Source organism: Mchenga conophoros, linkage group LG11 (assembly GCF_057382185.1).
Source record: "Mchenga conophoros isolate Kocher_MC1m ecotype Shallow Benthic linkage group LG11, M_conophoros_male_GT1.1, whole genome shotgun sequence".
In the NCBI taxonomy this organism is placed as follows: domain Eukaryota; kingdom Metazoa; phylum Chordata; class Actinopteri; order Cichliformes; family Cichlidae; genus Mchenga; species Mchenga conophoros.
In genome coordinates this window covers 26051084-26069020 of record NC_140536.1, presented here as the reverse complement: position 1 = coordinate 26069020, position 17937 = coordinate 26051084, and the positions used below count along the sequence as shown (strand labels likewise).

The 17937-nt window shown below is 39.8% G+C and overlaps 1 protein-coding gene across 1 annotated transcript; it reads left to right on the top strand.

Annotated features, from left to right (window-relative positions):
• The first annotated feature begins 218 nt into the window (after positions 1 to 218).
• cyth2 (cytohesin 2) lies at positions 219 to 17806 on the top strand. Its single transcript, XM_085291942.1, has 12 exons — positions 219 to 427; positions 4364 to 4514; positions 5623 to 5689; positions 5775 to 5893; positions 5976 to 6056; positions 6284 to 6396; positions 9226 to 9374; positions 9462 to 9573; positions 10588 to 10664; positions 12841 to 12912; positions 13003 to 13157; positions 13311 to 17806. Exons 1-12 carry the CDS (start codon positions 361 to 363, stop codon positions 13396 to 13398), a joined length of 1251 nt encoding a protein of 416 aa, XP_085148068.1. The 5' UTR covers positions 219 to 360; the 3' UTR covers positions 13399 to 17806.
• The last annotated feature ends 131 nt before the right edge of the window (positions 17807 to 17937 follow it).

Sequence of the window (17937 nt, the reverse complement as noted above, 5' to 3'; positions counted from 1 at the left end):
AGGGTTGGAGTTACAGAGGAGGATGCTAGAGGTAGGTGAAGAGAAAGAAAGCAGCTGAAAGAAGCAGAAGACTTATTCTAGAAATAAATCGGTGAAATTATTTGTAGGTCAGCTTCCAACCAGTAGGGTTTGTTGTGCTTTAATGCCAATTTAATCATTTAAAAATAGCTTTAAATGCGAGGCATCTTATTTTGAAAAACAGCTGACCGGAAGATTACCACTTTAAATGTCAGACACTACTTCCGGTGTCGCCACCTCCTTTGTCTCCGGCCCAAAATTTCGACACCAGTGGTTCTTTTTTTTTTCTCCCGTTTAGTTTTGAGGATATATTTATATATATCCCTATTTTTTTGACATTGAATGACATTCGATTCTGAACTATTTATGCCTAAAAGTAAAGCGCCAAAAATGGATGACCTGGACTACAGTAAGTAGCTATTCGCACAGGGTATCTATCGCTAGCCAACTGTGGCTAACAGTCTAGCTTTAGTTTATTAGCGCAGGTGAGAACTCAAGAACTCATATAGCATTTAAATGGAAATAAAATACCACGGAAAAAGGGTGAGAATATTTTGTAGAGGTATGGGTGTACATCTTTACAATATTACAGTTTAAACTAGCTTAGGAAATGTATTATCTTTGCATGTGGCCATTTAAATTGGTCGTTTCGGTGAGTGATAAAAGCTAACTTTTTAGCTAACCACGGTGGATTGATTTATAAAACCCTAACTAGCTTTTAGGCTACACAAAGGCTCTAAATAATGATGTACTTCGTTGAAAACACCAACTTCTTTAGGTAGTTAGTGTAGTGGATGCTGTTGTGTGGATCACGGCTTTGATCCAGGCTGTGGGCGTGGTGGTGGTGCACAGCAGCTGCTTGCTTTGCAGAGTAAACACTGCTGCCTTGACCTCTAGGTCAACGTTTTCTGCAGTAAACCCTGCTCAGATAAATGCTGTTGTCCTAATAATATTATTTTTAATGGAGTTTACAGAGGTATTGATTTAGTCCGAGGCTGTAGATTGTGGTACTGCGTTTATGTTTATGTCATATAGCAGGTGATTAAATTGATGTTTTCACTTTAATATAATGTCTAGCACAGTGATAAAATACAGTTAAGAAAACCTCAGACATTATCCCTCTAAAAGTCATACATTTAAGTGACTTCATCTCTAAAATATGCATATATGCAACATACATGTACGTATGTTTAATAGCACTATCTGTTTCATTAGCACTGACTTTAATTTGAATATCTACAGTGTTGTGAAAAAGTCACAAGAACCCCTTAATTTTTTTAAAGCCACTTAACCCTGATACATAAATCTTTCAAGCATAAAAGTCATCTAACATAAGGCATGAACTAGTGTTACCTACACATAACATAACAAATTACTCAGAAAATAGCCAATTTTAATTTAGCAAAAACACATTATTATTTAATTTCTTTAGTTCAATTAGTTGATCCATCTACTGTTCACTCAAGCCCGGTCTGAGTGGAAGGATGGCTGTCAAGAAGCCATTCATAAGCAAGGGAAATGGACAGAAAAGGCTGAGGCATAAGAATAGTTATTCTTCCAGTATAGGAAGAATATTTATAGCATACATATATACAAGAACTGGACTAAAAATAAATGACAACATGTCTTATGGAGTAATGAATCCAAATTAGAAATTTTTGAATTAAATCATTAATATGTACAGAGGTAGTCAGGAGAAAGGCACAACAGTAAGTGTCTACAGCTGTACATCTGTAAAACCAGATGGAGGCTTTGTTATGGTTTGTCGCTGCATTTCAGCAGGTAGTGTTGGGGATCTTGTCAAAACTGATGAAATTGTGATTGTGGAAAAGTATCAGATTTTGATCCATCGTACAATAATATCTGGAAAATTACCAGTACCATCTGGCAACAGCTTGATTGTTCGACATTACAATGATCCCGAACACGCTGTCAGTGTAATAAGAGCATACCTGGATAGAAAACAAAACATAGCAGGACACTCAGTCATGGATTGGCCTCTCAAGAGTCCCAACCTCCTCATTAATGAAGCGGAGAATGTAACAAAAGGCGGCCAACATCCAAGAAGAGCTGTGAGTGTCCTTCAAGAAGGCTGGAGAATTACTCCCGAAGACCACTTAAAGAAATGAAAAGAAAGCTGCCTAACAGTTCAGGCTGGTTTGAAGAATAAAGGTGGTTGTAACAAATAACCACTTTCAAGCCCGTGAGAATTGTACAAACTCCCTTTGACGTGCATACTTTATTTCAATTTATGTTTTTACATGTTTCAGTAAATCTATTTCTCAATCTACTGACAAAATGAAGGGTGACTCAAGGCTTTTTACACAGTACTTTATGTCTGAACTGGGTGCAAAAAGACTGCTTATCGGAAGGTTATCATGTTCAGTTTTATGTGAAACTGTTTTATCACTATCATGTCTTAACTTTATTTTCATTTTGGTGCCTGTAATTTGTTGTGCTGTTAAGTTGTAATCATTTTATGGAGGTTTATAAAATATTTAACACTGCCTATGAAAACAGCTTCAGCAAACACTGAAGATTATTGGCTTCATAACATTTAAATTTATTGCAGGAATGTTGTTATTTAGTTGGCCCTTATTGAAATGAGTTAGTTGTATAAACAGACTTATAGTTTAACGTAACCGTGGCATTCGGAAACTAGACCTGCATTATTAGTAAGTCACTTTTTGTCCATGTTTTTGTCCAGCCATTGAAAGATTATGGTTTTGGCAAATGGTTTTAAACCTTGAAGACAACAACTGGGCACTCGTGCTCACTATTGAGGTTTTCGGCTGTCACCAGGATTGGAAATTTAATATTTATACAAATATCTATATATGATATTTTTTAAATGTCAGACATGCAGGACATCAAAATGCACAGACTTCGATTATGTCAAACAACACGGACTTATTGCCACGAGTATAAGCGAGCCAGTCATATTTCCTGGGAAGTTGTGCCTCAGTGGGAAATCTACACTGTAATCTATGGCGTAACCGTGAACCCCTCTGAACACTGCATTATAACCCAACTTGCACCTCCCTAGAAATGTATCTACATGTCGGGTCAGCGCAGCCTGGAGTGCTCGCTATTGGCCTGGTTTGCGCTGTGGATTTGTCATGTGCATTTCCACATACTTTTTTGCGGCAGTTATTGATTTAATCAGTGAGAGAATAACCATCATCGCCTCAATATATGAAGAGTAATAATGGCATCAATATAAGGACTCACAAATGTCAGCAAATTTCTTAATGGGCAAGAGAAGAGGTGAGTTAAAATAGAGGGGTAGATATGATTGCCTCTGGGGAAAAAAACTGACCACAACAATAAGCAGAGACCCAAAAAACTCCCAGCATTTTAATTGTTTCTATCGGCTTACGTTGCATGTAAAACACTGGAACATGATCACATGGTAATTAATGCATAGGTACCACAGACAAGGATGCTGGCAATAATATCAACCGCTTACATAGGTCACTTTGTCGGCTTTGCAAAGATTCCCCGCAGAAGTCTAAGTCAGGCCGTATGTGCTAATGTAGTTTAAGTCCGTATATTATCCAGGTGTTAATATTTAACACATTTTATATGCATTGGAAATATATTATACTTCTTCATAATGCAGAAGTCAAGTCTTGATTCCTGGTCTAGCTTTAGAGGTTTGATTCTGGCCACATCCTGAATTTTTAAAGTGAGTATTAAAGCGAGATGGTCATTCAGTGTGATGCTTACTTCTTGTGGATTTATACAGTTTTTATTTCACTCAAATAAAAAATGGCACTTCTCGCATAGGGTTTTGCTTTTTTTAAGTAGAGAAACGTACTTCAGCTAAAAATAAATCTTTTTGTTTAAAAAATGGCCACAATAACAGGAAAATGCATGAACTTCTAAGTTTGTCTAAATTATAGGCAGTGCAGTGGTGCTTATGTTTGTAGTTGCCCCTAATGGAAAACCCTGTTTGTATATCACAGTGTATTGCTATGAACTGAGTATAGATAGGAGTACTACTGAAAATAATTTAAAGTGACCACACCAAATGTACAAAAGTACATTCACTTTTTAGTGGCAGCCAAAATCTCAGATGAGTCAGCTCATCACCCTGAAAATTGTGTAATTACATAGGTTGATGCTCCAATTAATATCCAAGACTATTTTTTTTTTTAATTTTTCTCTTTAATTAACCAAGCTTTTAACTAATCAGTGCTTTACCAGGGACAGTGTTAATGCTGTCGTACATCATATTTATGCCACTGTTGGAGACAGCGTTTGATTGGGATTGTTCGGGCACAGTTACCACCTTCTATATATGGAGCAGTAGCTGACTCATTCTTCTTCTTTTCCCTTACAGTCCCAGTAGACCTGAGCCCAGAGGAGCGTTCTGAGCTGGAGGACATCCGTAGGAGGAAGGGCGTCCTGCTGCAGGAGATCCAGAGGCTCAGAGAGGAGTTACGAGAGGCAATTTTAGAGGTAGAGGGACTGGAGACAAGCACAGAGGGCAGGTAATAAGAAAACCCACATCAGTTACTCTAAAAAACAAAACAAAGAGGAAGTGATATAAAATAATAATACAATAGAAAATGCTTTTGGAGTAACAAATCACTTCTGTTGTATATATGCTTAAATGAGAAATTTCATTTTCTGTGATGCATACTGTTAAAACCGTGGAAGCTTATATTAAACATGGCCTAAATTTCTGACTATGAACAAAGCAGTTCCACTCACCTGCTGTCAAACCAGATGGTGGAGGAGCTAAAAGGTTGCACCATGTCCCAGTTTAACCCCTAACTCCAACCTTAAAATGAATATGTGTCTTTTGTCCTGTCTCCCTCCTCTCACCCACAACTGGTTGTAGCTGATGGCTGCTCCTTTCTAGTCCTGGTTCTGCCAGAGGAGTTTTCCTGTTAAAAGGGAGTTTTCCTTCCCCCTGTTGACAAGTGCTTGCTCACAGGGGTTGTTGTGACTGATGAGGTTTTCTCATTATAGAGTTTTTACCTTACCTTAAGTTAGCCTTAAACAGCTTAAGGATAATGTTGTTTTGGTTTGGACTCTATAAATGAAAATGATTTTAGCTTATTTATGCTGTTGGGATATGTGATTATTGCCCTTTGAAAACGATTCTACCAATTCTTGGCAAATGAAGAACAAAAAAGGCATTTTTACTTACACATGAAGAAGATGTTAGTCTTTTTATAAAACAAAATATCTCAGATTCACGGGGTTAAGATAATTATGCATTGTTTTGAACTGTGACTCCTGCAAAGCTACTCGTGTAGAATCTAAGAATAAAAACAGGGAGCTGAAAATGTGTATGTGTCCACTCTGCCTGGGGTAATATTCTTTAATAGTAATTCTGTTTTAGTGAATAAATGGAGTAATTGTTTGCCTTTTAATTTTCTACACATAGCTTTTCTAGGTGAATGTCAAGATTTTGCATTGATGTAAACCTCATGTTCTTGGTGTATTGAAGAAGAATGTTGGTGTTTATAAGTTGACAGTCTTGGTACTTGGTGATAGCTTTCATGGAGGTTTGTCAGGATTCATTTTTATCAGAACCTTTGATTTGATCACAGAAGTTAATTATTGCCAACACGTTTATCTTCTCTGCAGTAAAACTCTACAGAAAAGTAGGCATGTGGCAATGGGAAGGAAGAAATTCAACATGGATCCTAAAAAGGTAATACCTCAAATATTCAAACGGGTGCTGAATGTGTCTCCTCTAGATTCCTTGGATTGTGGCTGACTCGTTCTTCTCTCTGCAGGGCATTGCATTTCTGGTGGAGAATGAGCTGCTCAGACACACCCCAGAGGACATTGCTCAGTTCTTATACAAAGGAGAGGGCCTCAACAAGACGGCTATAGGAGATTACCTCGGAGAAAGGTGCAAGGCGTTGACATTTCTTCTGTCCCTTATCTCTTGTTTTTTTAATCAGCCATGTATAACTGACCTCTATGATTTGCAGAGATGACTTCAACATCAAAGTCTTGCAGGCTTTCGTTGACCTCCATGAGTTTACTGATCTCAACCTCGTCCAGGCCCTCAGGTAATCTCTGTCTACTGTGGATTTTTTTGTGTGTTGTTGAAAAAATAGCTTCAATTGTATCAGGCATCCTCTGGTGAGCAGCCTAGTCAACAGTGGAAAATCCCACTCTCGCTCTTACCTGAGGATGCAGATGGAAAAAAGTTATGAAACAGAGCGGCAGCGACTATTTAGCACAGGGTTTTTTTTTTCCCTCTGATTTGACCTAAACCTTGACCTGTTTTCTGCAGACAGTTCCTGTGGAGTTTCCGTTTGCCTGGTGAAGCTCAGAAGATCGACAGAATGATGGAAGCCTTTGCTCAGAGATACTGCCACTGCAACCCCGGTGTCTTCCAGAGCACTGGTAAAATAAACACACAGTCGCACTGCAGTTCAAGTAGAATAGGTGATACTGAAAGCTTGTCTTAAATCAATTGTTCAGTTACGGTGTGAGTGAACAATTGTTGTTTTTGAGTTCTTTGAATTCCTGTCAGTGCAGTCGAAACGGAAAGTAGTGGCCTTCCAGAATATGTGCACTCATGCAAACAGTTTCTGTCTTACCAGAAATGACCTGATATGCCAGCCCACAGTCTTCACTGCTCATTCAGGCCACTTCACGCCTGACAGTAGCGCTGAAGAGTTAGCAAAACATTTAAACCCAAATTAGCTGACGAGTTCAAACCTAAATACGCTATATGTATTTTTTGCAGTTACAAAGTGCTTTACATAAAATAATATAAGACTAGGGATGGGTATCGTTTAGGTTTTATCCGATACCGGTGCCAAATCGGTACTTTTGAAACGGTGCCGGTGCTCAAACGGTGCTCAAACCGGTGCTTAAAGAATGGAGAACACAAAATTGGTCCGAAAACCTCTCATGTTCAACTGTTTTTTTTTTTTTGTAAAAAGATATCAATGTTAGCCTTTTCTGCAGCTATGGGGCATATATGGTATCACTCTTGGTTGGAAGCAGTGCTTAAACAATGGAAAAAACACAAACTTTGTCCAAAAACCTCTCATGTTAAAACTGTTTTCCACTTTTTCTTTGGTTATTTTAGCCTTTTTGGCCAGGGTGAAGGGAGTATCTGCCATCAAACAAGAAGACAGCCGCATGTAGCTATGATGATGTTTGCTAGTTCACCTTACATGCATTAATGTAATAACGTGGTTAACCTACTCAACGTAAATTACACACGAACAACATTAAGCTACTCACGCAGAGAAGAACGGCTGCTGCTGCCATCATCATCCGTCATCATTTCTGCTACACTGGCAGGGCTAGGGGCCAGGACTCTCCTCTTCGGGTTCTTGGGGGATGTTGCTAACTCCGGGTCCGATAACAGGCACCACACCCGCAGTAGATGTGCTCGGTGTGAGGTCTCGCAGCAAGCTATCAAATACGGCGCATTTTTCGGCTTTTAAAAAAAACGCTATGCGTCGCCAGGTGTTTCATCGATTTGAGGTGTTACTTCCTTTGACAGTATCACAGTATCAGCTTAAAGCACTTGTTGCTGCTGAGTTTGAATCTTTTGCTGTGAAGTACAGCCAGACTTTTAAACGCTTCGCCTTGGGCATTTTTAATCTGTAGCTCTGCTCTAAAAGAACGTACGTAGCTGGACCCGCCTACTATCCTCGGAAACGTAAAATGATTGGCGAGAATTCAAAGTGTATGACATCTCAGGAAAAAAAAGCACCGAAATGTGCGCTGCTTTTCGGTCTGGTTATTACCGTTTATCTCAGATGGCACCGGACACCGGTACCCATCCCTATATAAGACAATAAAAATACAGAAAAATGTAACTTATGAAAAACTGAATAATACGTAAAACATGCCAAACTATTTACCGATGGAAACCCTTGGAGCAACCCTTTATGCTTTTTCCTGAAATGAGTGCTTTCTGTCATATTTCTGCCCCGCTTAAAGAACAGTGACTCGGTTTGCATCAGAAGTAAATGAGGCTGGTCGCTAGGGCTGCCACAAACGATTATTTTGATAGTCGACTAGTCACCGATTATTTATGCGATTAGTCGACTAATCAGATCATCATCCACTGGACGTAAAACTACAGCTTATTGCACCAGCAGCATATGCTCTTATATAACTATCATTAGCTTACAGCTTTAAGCTTTTAAGGTGCTAACTAAAAATAAAGACAAGATGATAGTTTATTCAATTTTAATGAAATTTGCAGATTGTTTCGGTGAAGTTTAATAAACTCCTTGCTATCTAAAATATAACAGGACACCGGAGTAAATTCTCCAGCATCTCACGCTTCTGATAATCAGCTGTCTGCTTGATGTTTATTCAGCTGTGTAAAAACTATAACTTTAATCTCAGACAAACCGATTTACTCAGGAACAAATAAAATACTAAAAAAAAAAAAAAAAAAAAAAAGCCAAACAACAACATTTTTAATTTATCTAAGTGACTCATATATATTTAACCTGAGTAGCGAAAGACGGCGGTGGGTTTGAAAACAATTTGCGGGGAGTCCGGTGTTCTCACGGCGCTAGTGAGCCTAGCCCCCGGCTAGCTATCGAGCTAGTGGGTAACAGACGTCTCCGAAAACGTCGGAGCGCTTTTGAAAATATGTGGTGTCCTGATAAACTGAGCCGATATTTGAGGTTTACACAGCTACATTCTCGGCTGAAAATATGTTAAACGTTTATTTTGTGACCCAGAAAGAATAATAAGAGTAATATTAAAACTAACTAGCTGCCGCCATTGTTGGAAACTGAGCTGGGCCGCGCTATGAATTCTGGGACACAGCTGCTTCTTCTTCTTCTTCTTCGGGGTTTAACGGCAGCTGGCATCCTTGTACATGCAGTGCTGCCATCTTCTGTTTCAGTCCGTTATTACACTCTTAAATCCTGCTACTTATTCCTGCGTCTTTTGGGATCTTACAAAGCTTCAAACGACGCGTCGACTATTAAATCAGTCGTCGACGATTTTGATAGTCGACGTAATCGTGACTAGTCGACAAATCGTGGCAGCCCTACTGGTCGCCACCTATGCAATCACCCTTGGAAAAACCCAGGAACTATTTAAAATGTTGTCAAACCTCATCTTTACTGATATACACCGAGGTGTCAAAACTTGGTATTAAGGGGCTAATAGTTAAGAGCAATGGAGTAAGAAAAAACCTACTCTGTAGATACCTTGAATGTAAACATATGTCTCTCCTGTTCACAGACACATGTTACGTGCTTTCTTTTGCCATAATTATGCTGAACACGAGCCTCCACAATCCTAACGTGAGAGACAAACCTGGAGTGGACCGCTTCATCTCGATGAACCGAGGGATCAATGAGGGGGGAGACCTACCAGAGGAGCTGCTCAGAGTACGATCAACCCAGCACTGCTTTTCTTTGTAGATGCAGACAGATGTTTATTCTCTGTTCTTATGTTTCTCTTATTTGTTTCTTCAGAATCTCTATGAAAGCATTAAGAACGAGCCCTTCAAGATCCCGGAAGATGACGGCAATGACCTGACACACACCTTCTTCAACCCTGACAGAGAGGGCTGGCTTCTTAAGCTCGGTACGGTGTTTATGCTGTGATGGGGAGCACTGCTCTTCATCACTGTCTCTGTGTGTGTGTGTGCTTTTAAAATGTCAGGAGAAGGGTCATTATAGTTAACCAAAAACTAAAACTAGATGTAAATAAAATAAAAAATAAAACTGAGAAGAAGAAAAATGAAAACTATTTTGTGAACTTGCAAAAAAGACTAAATTAAATGAAAATATAGAGGAAATATCCTGAGTTATAGTATTTGCTAATTTTCCTGATGAGACTTTGATGGGCATGTTTATTAGATGTCTACAAGACTGTAAGTTAACTGCTTTTAAAAAGTTCTATTTTATTGTAATACCTGTACTTATGTTCCTAAATCTTACCTCTGGCATACAATATCCATCCTATAATACTTAAAAAGACTAAAACTAACACTGAAACTAATAAAGACTAAACTGGAAACTCAACAGAATTAAAAACAAAAACTAAACAAAATAAAATGAAAACTAATTACAAAAGAATAAACTACAGTGACTCTGGTCAGGAGTGTTATTAATACTGTACGCTACTGTACTCTCTGCTAAGGCTTTGTGCTGTGATAAACTTTTCTCTTTGCCTCCAATAATCAGTTCAGTGTTGTGGCATAAAAAAAATTGCCATAGCATGATGGTGAAAAAGAAGACTCACTTTCTTGTGTTATGGCAGCCTTAAAATCTGATTGTTTTCTTTTGCATGGCGGGGCTTGTCATCTGTGTGTCACTAATATGATCTCCTTTTCTTCCTCCTCCTCTGTCTCTGTTTTGTCTTCTGTCTTCCTCCAAATCCTCCCTTTCCTTTTTTTCCCCTCTCCTTCTTCACTGCGATTTCCATCCTCTACTGCCGCTGCTTGTTTTCTCAGGAGGTATGTACTGACAGAGTTATTCAAAAAGTTGTAGACATCGATTAGCCACGTAGATTTCTGTAGATTGTAGAAGTAATACACACAGAGCTAGTTTTCCTCTCTTGCCATTCATCATCATCATCAATGTTTTTGTGTTTCAGGGGGAAGGGTGAAAACCTGGAAACGTCGATGGTTCATTCTCACAGATAACTGCCTTTATTACTTTGAATATACCACAGTAAGTCTCTCTGTCTTCATTCAGCGTCTCAGTGGAGGTAAACTCTGCAAACACGTCTGGGTTTCCGGTGTTTATTATAGTCTGGGTAGTATTGACCGGTCATGCTGGAACCATAGATAATATAAAAGATGGATCTATCCTCCATGACATCACTCAGTGGTTTTTAAATTCTGATTCAGTCTCCAGCTGGACTTTTTTGACCTTACCATCTTGGTCTGTTTGGATATAACTGTTCAATGGCTAACGAGCGATTACCCAGCAATCCTCGGAAAAATCCTCCTGCCTTTGGGTGTTTTCACCTTTACTGTTTAGTCCATTAAAATTGTTCACTGCTTTACTGTGTCTGAACCAAAACAGCTGCACCCTTTAGAGGAGCTAATCTTTGTCCAGTTCTAAACAAGCTCATGATTTGTGCTCGATCTGATCCAACTGTGAGGTGTATGCAAGCTTGAGCTAAACATATTCCTCTAGCCAGGTATGCTTTGCATTCTGGGCATTACAGACGTGCAGAGTAAATGAAACTGTGACAACTAGAACTCAACACCTACTACTTATGTTTACTTTTGTTGCTCCTACTCCAGTTACATTTGGTTTGTAGTGACACGTTTTGATTTGTTTTCTGTTTGAGGCTACGTCCACATCGTTTTCTCTCCATTTTGGCCTCCCGTCCACACTGAGACGGCGTTTTTGCTGATGGAAAACACAACATTTTGAAAACACTGTCGAAAACGCATACGTTTCAAAACGGTGCTTTCGCGTTGCAGTGTGGACAGCGAAAACGGAGACTTTCTAAAATGATGATACATGTTAGTCATATGATGCAGTCATGTGACCAATTAAACAGAGATAGCGGAGGGCATTCTACAGCAATTGTTTTGTTTGCTCTCAATTTTGACAGCCCTATTAAAGATTAATATCAGTCTGTACATGCTCCAGATAGCTTTTCTTCAAATTCTTTAACTCTCACTCGCTTTTGCAACTTTGTACTTTTGTGTTACTCGCAGCAACAACTCCACCTCATTGTTAGTCCATTTAAAAAGCTCTGTGCTTTTCTTCGAATGTTTCAAAGAGCCGGAAGGTAAATAAGCGGCTGACAGAAATAAGGCAGGTCGAATCTTCTTGCGTTTCACGCATGCGCAGTACTGGAACATAAGCGTTTTCAGGCGTTTCAATGTGGATGCGCAACTCTGTGAAAACCACTGAAAACGCTAGCATGGACGCAGAGCGTTTTCAGACAAAAACACAGTTTTCAAATCTATCCGAGCTAGTGTGGACGTAGCCGGAGATGAAAGCAAACCCCTGGTAGATTAAAGTCAGAGGTTACAAATCAGCTGATCAGTTGAGAGTAAACAAACTAAAAGTGTGAAAACATCCTTAGAATGAACAAAATTTACAAAATGTACTTGAGGTTTTATTCATTATGACCCTAAATAAGTGACTAAGCCCATAAAGTCACTTGGAAGGTTTTTGGTGAAGTCACAGAGCAATGAAGTTCTTTCCTAAGGTTTCTCATCATATGTCATGCACACATTGCTCATGTGCTGTCTCTGATATTAGACATGACAGTGGCTGGCAGTGATTCCCGGAGGTTGCTGGGTTTCGCTGGGTGAAATCCGTTGCGTTACTTGAACTCTTGCAATCAATTTTCCAGTGACTGCAATCGACTTCCAACAACCGATCGGAAAACAGTCAATTTTTTTCCTCACGACCGGTGAGGGCCATGGATCCTTTTCTAGGCCTGTGTGATTGTTTAAAATAAAATGAGAGGTAGATGTAACCGGTTGTCTTGACTTGGATTTCCATTCGCTACCCCAGAAACTCAAATAATAATAATCACTGTGAGAAGCTAACTTCTCAGACTAATGGCTTCGAGATTGCAGTGAATGTGACACACTTGTTTTAGTGAGGCAAAAAGGATTTTGTGATCAGTTGATTTTTGAAAACTGCAAAACTTAAAATGTGTTTGTGAGTGAAGGAAGAGCGTGTTGCTTTGCTTGAAGCTTGCTGAGCCACAAAGTTAAAAAGTAGTACAGAAATAAAGATGTACGAAGGCTACTCTAAGAAAAAAAAGACACGAGTCATTTTAAAGGTTTTTTTTGTCATATTGATTCAAATCATCATAAAACACAAAATAATACCCACAAATATTTATTAACTCATGTTTTTTTATTTACAGGATAAAGAGCCACGAGGTATCATTCCCTTGGAAAACCTTAGCATTCGAGAAGTAGAAGACCCAAGGAAACCTGTAAGTGGCTGTTTTTGCTAAACAGTGTGATGAGCAGTATTTTGCTTGAAACTTTCAAAACATTTTTATCTCCTTTTTTTTTTCTAACAGAACTGCTTTGAGCTGTACATCCCCAACAACCGTGGTCAGCTGATTAAGGCGTGTAAGACGGAGGCTGATGGGCGAGTAGTGGAAGGAAACCACATGGTGTACCGCATCTCTGCTCCCACACCTGAGGAGAAGGACGAGTGGATCCACAGCATCAAGTATGTAAATGAAAAATGTCAAAGAAAACACGGTTAGTGATGGAACAGCAGGAAATTCTGACCAAAAACTTCATATTCTCCTGTTTGGGAGAATTTATTTCCTTTTTAGTACTTTCTGTTGGGTAAAAGTTAAAGTATTTTTCATCTCCTCAGATCTGCCGTTAGTGTGGATCCCTTCTACGAGATGCTTGCTGCCAGGAAGAAACGTATATCACTTAAGAAGAAAGAGGAGCAGCCATAGATCACGCCCTTCGCTCTCTCCCTGTCTTCCTCAGCTCCTTCATCCCTGCTCCTTACAACTCGTTCATAAGTTTTGATAACCCCTCCTTCCTTATCCCTAATAGCCGTCTCTTCCTTTTCTGAGGACTCTTCCTTGCTGCCCTATCTGCCAGACTTTTGAAAAGCCACATTCAGAGTGAGAAACTCACCCTGTGTGGCTGCCTCTTATCTTGGTTCTTACACTACTGCTGTTACACACTACAGGCGTGTGTTAGACCATATTCACACCAGTGCTGATCATCTCTAAAACAACTTTTTTGGCCTTTAAGCCACACTCATTATACTTGGTAATGAGGGACCTGGAAAAGCTAAGATTAGCTAAGTCTGCACCTCACAGGAACTAAAAGGTTCCTTTATGCTGCTGGTTGTCTGCGTTACTAAACATCTGCGAACATTTGGGACGTTTGATGTTTTCATTGGAACTACTCACACAAAGTCTTGGAATCCGGCACTTTTCTCATGTGAATTTGAGCTTTAGGGTTTAAATTCAGTAAGTAACAAATAATGACTCACTGCTTTGTGACTGGCTTGAACTTTCAGACAGTAAGGCCGAATTTAGACTTCTGCAGGGAATCTAGGTAGAGCCTACGGCATAACCCACGTAAGCAGCTGACATTGTTAGCGGCATTTACGCTTCCGTAACATGTGGCTGTGTCCCAGTGTTTTATATGCTGCTGGGTCCCCACTCTTTGCTGCCATCAGTCTTTTTGTTTTTATTAGGGGTAAACATATTTGTCCTTGTAGCTTTTCCACTTCAATGTACATTCCCTCATGCCCATGTCGATAGTTTCAGTAATTTCTTATTACTGCATCGACCCAATGTGTAGTTACATTTGTAGGGAGGTCCACGTCAGGTTACGCTGTAGGGTTACACATGGGTTTGCAGTAAGGGCGTAGCTACAGCGCAGATTTCCCACTGAAGCATAAGTCCCCAGTATCACCACCAGTATCATTAAGCAAAGATCTTTTTGGGGGAGGGGGGTATAATAATGCTCGCGCGACTTGATTTAGGCCTTCTCTCTCTGCTGATCTTGTGCATTTTTGTGAGTCTTGCAGTTGCATTTCATCACATAGACCCCCTACAAATAGCAGCGAGTTGTTCAGCATAAACACTCTAGGCTGACTTGAGCCCCTGCCTATGCCTGTTGGAAATTTTTCTTTTTTGGCACATGTAGTGGATTTTTGGGAGGTGATATGAAGACGCAGGTGTGGATCCAAAACCAATGAAACAAACATCTGTCAGAGATTCGTCTGCATTAGTGTGAATGTGGTCTTTTTCAGGTTAGAAGTCCTCTGAACCTAAACGAGACATTGCCTTTCTTGATTGTGCATACCCTACACCAGGTGTGGGCAACGCCAGGCCGCGAGGGCCGGTGTCCCTGCAGGTTTTAGATGTGTCCTTGAACCAACACAGCTGATTTAAATGGCTAAATTAGCTCCTCAACATGTCCTGAAGTTCTCCAGAGGCCTGGTAACGAACTAATCATGTGATTCAGGTGTGTTGACCCATAGTGAGATCTAAAACCTGCAGGACACCGGCCCTCAAGGCCTGGAATTGCCCACCCCTGCCCTAGACAAAATGTGAATTCATGACACAAACACTAATACGTCTAACGTTGAGTTAGTGGAGTGAGGATGGAAACGAGTGATTTCAGATGACTAACTTGTTCTCATTGCTTCCTGTAGTACTTGTAACAGTTTTACATTACTACTCGACCACATTTGGGTACTGTAGACACGTCATTACTGTACATTAGCACAATATTTATATTTCCAGGTTACTGTTGATCATGAAGTACGGTCGAGTTGAGACGAACATAAGCAGACAGCTGCGCGGTTAAGCTCACTTAGACAATATATAAATGTTCTTTAGCATGTTTCTCTAACATGTTTGAGCAATAGCAGAGTAGAAAATCATAGTACCAGTTTGGAGGCTTGTTAACAAATCCTTTATACTACTGACACTGAGCAGTTAGCATCATGTTCTCGCAGATGTAACGTTAATAGCATGCCACACATCATTTTCAACACTACAAGACAAACATGTCTGACGTCAAACTGTTAGAGTCGGGTCTGTCCGCTATAGTGAGTTTTAAGGAATCACAAAGGCAGCTCATTACAATGTACACTTTTTGTAAATAGATGTTAGCATATTTGTTTACTATGCGCATAGAAATGATTTAATTTATTCTTTTGTTTTGTTTTTTTGTATGAGCTACTGTTTTACTGCATGTCGATAAACTGAGGCGTCGGTCGTAGGTCTGATGCGTCACTGATCATGCTAGTGCACTGGTTTGAGAAGTGTTAGTGTTTCCTGTTGACTTGGAGAAGATTTAAAATGGAAGATTGTTAATGCAAAAGTTTCTGACCCCATTCAGTTGTACCTTCTTTTGAGAGAATGAAGTTTTGTAGTCTGATTTAACTGTAACCACACACGACATTATTTTATTTATTGCTGAGTAAATCAGACCCAGTAAAGCACAAGCAGAGATTCGGTCTTAGGCTTCGGTTGTTACACGATCGAGTCCAGATGAAGTGTGAAGGAGCCGTTTGCAAACCGAAGCTACCGAAGACTACAGCGATTTAAAATGAAGAGAAACGAGATGAGAAACACTTCGAAATATCACATAGAAACATTTATATATAAAGAATAAGACTTTTAGATTTGTTTCCCGTCGTCGATCTTAATCTAGTAGTTTAAAGAATTGGCGCTTTAGATGGCAGAGAATATGTTTGTTAACTGCACTTTATCGATGTTAGCATTTTGGAAAACAGTACTCTAAAGCAGGGGTGTCAAACTCCAGTCCTCCAGATGTTTTGAAACTTTTACATGTATCCCTGTTGCAACACATCTGGAAAAAAATTAGTAGGTCATTAGCAAGACTATAACTTGACTGCATGCTGAGGTGACAACCCCTAACCCTTCCTCAAGTAAATTTAAATAAATGTTAAGTGTTTGGGAAAAATGTACTTCTAGAAGTACTTTTATTGTACCATGTTCATTCACTCATGAGCTGCTGTAACATGAATCACAAGGCTGAACTGCCACCTTAGCATGCAGTCAACTTCTATAGTCTTGCTAATGACCTACTAATTTTATTCAGGTATGTTGCAGCAGGGATGCATGCAAACGTTTCAGGACACCGGCCCTCGAGGACTGGAGTTTGACACCCCTGCTCTAAAGGAGTGTCTGCACAGGAAGCAATTCAGAGATTATAGAAAGTGAACGACATTCAGCGATTTCAAGGGTGTTTAAAAACAAACAAACAACAAAAATAAAATAAAAACAGGTGAAGCAAAGCAGATCCAGAGGAAAAACCTTTCTTTCCTGAACTGAACTGAAGCTGCCAGTGAGAGCGCAGGATACCGGTGATTGACATAGAGGGTTACTCAGGATTGGGGCCACATTTCCAGTGATGTGAATGCTGTATCGGTCTGCTGTGGAGAGAGGGCTGATTGTAAAGTGAAGGTGTCTCAGGATACGCTGGGGAGTTATCTCTTTACGCTAGCTGAGGAACGCCTCGGTGTCTCAGCTGAAGGTGGTGACTGGGGAGAGGGAGGGATGTTTGGGTGTCTCTGCTACAACGTCTGAAACTTGGACCTGAGATAAATGATGGATTGATCGGTGGTTGGGTTACTCAGGCAACCAAATCCCAGATGTTCACTGGTCGGCTTCAAAGAGGTGCGACAAGCATATCGTTCCCTGTTTTTACTGCGAGGTTGAATGTTAGTCACCGCTATCCTGCAGCGTGGAAAGACTCATCTGGGATCCGCCCACTTTGCATCATCAGCGTGTTTGCTTATTTTTTATTTTTCCCTGGCCATAGTCGGGTGAAGTCGTTGAATGTCACTAACTTTCTGTGGTTTATGATCGTCACGTCGCTGCGAATCGCTTCCTGCGTAGACGCAGCTTAATAGGCTGAAGTGTGTCAATACATCACCTCATCAGTTCCAGCTGTAGCAGCAAATGTTGATCATGTTGCTTTAAGCTGAACGGGGTCTTCCCTTTTATGATTCACCCTCCAGGGTGTCACTTTATCTTTCATGTTTGTGCTTCTTGTTCATCACAGAGACTCTCTGTAGGCCTTCACTTTCTGGGTATTCTTGAAATGCAAAGTTGCCAAAAAATAATATTTTCATTCATATTGCAAGAATGAACACTAAAGTGAACTGAATGAAGCTGGACCACTGTTTCTGATTCCTTTCACCCCGGAGCCGCCACCTTCAAAAAACGTGTTTATTTTGTATTTATTTATTTTTGTTTACTGTGAGGTGAAGATGGATAGATCATCTGTAAATGTAGCAAAAAGGAAAACCGTGATACATTGGTGCCAGTAAACTACTGTGTAACAATAAAAGGTAAATGGAGACGAGCGGTTGTTGTGCTTTTTGTTTTTCTGAGATATTGATTGAGATTTAAATTTGTTTTAAAAGATATCTGCGCTAAATTTCATTTGAATTTTATTCATTTTTCTCTTGATTTAACCTGGAAAAAGGACTA